General features: G+C 38.2%; 1 protein-coding gene across 1 annotated transcript; it reads right to left on the reverse strand.

The window, feature by feature from the left end:
• Window positions 1–246: 246 nt before the first annotated feature.
• On the reverse strand, window positions 247–2,667 carry LOC112012481 (chalcone synthase). Its single transcript, XM_024044860.2, has 2 exons — window positions 2,487–2,667; window positions 247–1,524 (listed from the first exon to the last, which is right to left on the reverse strand). Exons 1-2 carry the CDS (start codon window positions 2,662–2,664, stop codon window positions 503–505), a joined length of 1,200 nt encoding a protein of 399 aa, XP_023900628.2. The 5' UTR covers window positions 2,665–2,667; the 3' UTR covers window positions 247–502.
• Between the last annotated feature and the right edge of the window lie 1,408 nt (window positions 2,668–4,075).

Below are 4,075 nucleotides of genomic sequence, written 5' to 3' on the forward strand. Positions count from 1 at the left end.
ACACATATATGCTAGATAAGCAACTTTATCAAGGATCAGTACTAGTTGTTTATGTAACATAACTACAATGTGCACTTTTCATTCACTATTCAATATTAGTTGTTTATTTGATAATTACAGTAATAAGGATTAACTAAGCAAGTGAATGTGGCAGAATCACAAATTCATTCAATTTTATTTTATTGAAATTTGAAACACTTTATTCTGAACTAGAGTACACGGCATCAGCAGGCACAAATACGGGGACTTAAACAAACATAAAATAAATGGGACATGATACATTTGCATTTAAATCCTCCAATTACTTCTGTTTTTTAATCAAATATAAGATATGGTTAAGATTTTTTTTTTCTTAAACAGCACATCTTATCTCTAAATTAAAATTGAAGAAATATTGAGGATTTAAATGAGATAGTTTTCTTTCCCAAAATAAACGAATTCCAAGGATATCAACACACCACACATCAAGCAAGCATCAAACCACGATTTATGAAGCTATGAGTCATGGACTCATGGATGGGGTAGTAACTATAGGGACACTATGCAACACAATAGTCTCCACCGTGAGACCTGGTCTGAACCCAAATAGAACACCCCACTCTAGCCCTTCACCTGTGGTGGATTTTCCTTCCTCCAAGGACTTCCTCCTCATCTCATCGAGACCAAAAAACACACTTGCGCTTAACATATTTCCATACTCGCCAAACACATGCCAAGTGGTTTCAAGTTTCTCCTTGTTCAGCCCAACTTTTGCTTCAATCTCTTTGAGAATTGTGAGGCCACCTGGATGGGGTACCCAAAACAATGAGTTCCAATCACTAATTCCCAGTGGGCTAAATGCTTCAAGTTCAATCAAGCATTTCTCAGCGTTGTCACCAATCAAGGTAGGCACATTCTTTGACAAATGAAAAGTAAGACCTAGTTCTCGTAGATGTGCTTCAATTGAACCTTCTGAGTTATCAAAAATTGTTTCTGCAGCATACACAAGTTGGAATAACGGCCGTTCCACCGATGTATTGGGATCCGCTCCAAGAATAACTGCTGCTGCACCATCACCAAATATTGCTTGGCCTACAAGAAAAACTAGGTCGGAATCTGAAGGTCCGCGAAAACCATAGATTGTTACCCCGGAGCATACAACTAGAACACGTGCACCAGCATTGTTCTCAGCCAAATCCTTAGCAATGCGAAGAACTGTCCCACCGGCAAAGCAGCCTTGATGATACAACATGACCCTCTTTACAGATAATCGAAGGCCAAGGAGCTTGACAATTTGATAATCTGCACCAGGCATATCCACACCTGAAGTTGAATGGAACATGAGATGTGTAATATTGGCTTTAGGTTGTCCCCACTCTTCAATAGCCTTCATTGCAGCTTCTGCACCAAGCTTCGGTGACTCCACAATTTTGATATCTTGACGTGTATCCAGTGATGGGGCGTCATAGGTAGAAATTTCCGGATTCTTTTCGAGAATTTCTTGCGTGATGTATAAATGGCGTTTCCTTATCATTGATTTCTCGCCTGTTGTGGAAATGACCTAATTATCAATAACATCAAACCCTATAGAAACATATAAAATTGTAAAGAGTTTTGTAAATCAACCGATCCCTCCTGATTTTTCAATGTGAGTTCAAATCTCCCCCAACTATCAAATTATAATATATATCTATATATATATAATTTGAATTATAGCAATTTATAATTGCACCTCCCATGGACGTCAGAGGCTATTGAAGATTTGTTTTCTCGTTCTGGTAAACATTTTAAAAAAAAAATTGTCATATAAATATTGGAAAAGTGGTTCTGAAGAGCGATATTGTATCCTTTCCCTTGCAGCATAAGTACAAGTATCACAATTTGCTAAAATTAAAAACATAACCAAAAACACTATGTACCAAAACCTTATTTGCTTAAATAACGTAAATTTACTAAGCTTAAGTCCTTTCTCTATGTGCACATGGAAATAACATAATGTTTTAGAGTCGTTTTATGGTAACTCCCAATTTTTGGGTCTTGTTTATTGTCTATTTAAAATGATAAAAAGTTTCCAACTAATTAATAATAATAATAAGTACTAAAAAGTAAAATGATGATAAAATTAAGATGATAAAAATATGATGTAAGAAAACCAAAATCAAATTTGATGCAGTGGGTTCTAATTAGCTCAACTGGTAATGTCTATGATGGTTGAATAAGAGATTTGGAGTTCAATCCTAGCCTACGCCAAAAACTCATTGGTGTTTTGGTCTGATGATAAAGAGTATTATCAAAAGCGGATACCATAAGTTGAAGCTCTCTTTAAAAAAAATCAAATTTGATGAACACAATCTTATTTAATCCTATCACAGTTTACTATGAAAAATTAAATAAATAAATAAAATATTTAAATACTCTAGACTTACTCGTTAGTGTGATGTAAGTTACCCACAGATGTGACAAAATTATTGTCATTAAATAAAATAAAAGTTCGTGTGAGTACATACAGATGCGCTTGAACTTCTCTTTCAGTTCAGTCTTGCGTTGGCTTTCAGTGATGCTGAAGTAATAATCTGGAAAATCATCTTGGTACGCACAGTTTGGCGGATTGGCGGTACCAATGGCTAGAATTGTGGCTGGACCACAAGCTCGTTGGGCATTTCGTATTTTTTGAACATCCCCCATTGACACTAGGCTGAAGCAAACAACAAAAGAGTTAAGAGAAGTCACAATTTGACACTTTCTGTCTTGACCCCTGTCAATGCCCGGCCTAGATCAGGAAGGGAAAAATTGCCGCCGCCGTGCCTTCGTTCGACCACCCGCCGTGGCGACAACTCCCACACACGCGGGGCCCCGTTGGAGAACCCCTCTCAATGATCGTGTGTGTGTTTCGCACAAAGTTTCGAGTGCTCTCTCTCTCTCTCAGTGGAGAAAGGTAGGTCTACCTTCAGCGTTATGACGGAATCTGGGCCAAATTTTAAAGGATTACTAAAAGTAAGTGGAGTCACCACCAATTATTGGGTTTTTTTAAGGTGTAATTGGTCACCTATTTCTATTTGATTTTATTACCAATCCTAGGTTAAAAAAAAAAAATTGCATTTTTCCTAATCTAATGTGGATGGCAAAAAATCTTAATTCCTAGATCTTGAAGTTTGGTTACATGTGAGGAAAGTATTAGGCACCCCATAACGTCTGTCCAAGGACAGTCATTTGTTTTGATAAAACTTTATTTTTCAGAAATTGGCAATAAAAAACATGATTTTGGCATTAGCTTTCGGGGCTTTGCATGCATGGGGACTTCGAGGTTTTGGCTTTTGAATGGGTGTAGTCCCCATCGATGCTTTCCTAAGGCATTCGAGCAAAGTGCCATATTTCTATAGCGAAAATCTGGTGACAAGTCACCTTACTTTCGCAGCGGAAATTATCATGCACAATGCAAGCACACAAAGCAGGAAAGTAAATGCCTACATCCCTAGAGCATGGCCCAAAATATAGGTGAAGAAAAATAAATAAGAGTCGTCATACTCTAAAGATGAGGACGAATGGTACACGGCATGATATACCTGATAAAAACCATCTAGGGGAAAAAGGGAGGAGGAATGAGAGGGGTTTAAAAGAGTATATAACCAAATGGGAGAGGCTAAACCCCTAAACCTACTGGCTACCACCGCTTGGCTCAAATCAACATGCTTGTGCCCACGCTCTTTTTGCTTGCACCTAGGAGACCGTTCCCTAGCTCCATGCGTCCTCGCTCCATGTGTGTACATGCAAAGATAAAGACAAGAAACCAGCAAACAAGGAATGGAAGGAAAATGTGCAAAGAGTTTATGAAAGAGGCATAAAGTAGGTAAGCATGATATACATGGCAAGCATAGAAACAAGGATGCGAGCAAACAAGTGAGAAGGCAAACAAGCACAATAGCAAGCAAACAAGCAAGAAAGCAAACAAAAGGTGGTATCCGCAAGGGACAAATGTAGGTTTGGATCGGATGTCCATAGCTTCATTGTGTTGAAGCATGGATGACACACTAGCAAGCAAGACTCGAGCATGGACATGTAAGCAAGTATGTAAAGATGCATAGAAAGCCAACAGGTG

This window comes from Quercus suber, unplaced genomic scaffold (genome assembly GCF_002906115.3).
Source record: "Quercus suber isolate HL8 unplaced genomic scaffold, Cork oak 2.0 scaffold_1072, whole genome shotgun sequence".
NCBI classification, from domain to species: Eukaryota; Viridiplantae; Streptophyta; class Magnoliopsida; order Fagales; family Fagaceae; genus Quercus; species Quercus suber.

Coding starts and splice junctions, on each gene's coding strand:
- LOC112012481 (XM_024044860.2), bottom strand. CDS start 2,664: ATGGGGGATGTTCAAAAAATACGAAATGCCCAACGAGCTTGTGGTCCA. Junction 1,525..2,486: donor AGAGAAGTTCAAGCGCATCT/GTATGTACTCAC, acceptor TTTCCACAACAG/GCGAGAAATCAATGATAAGG.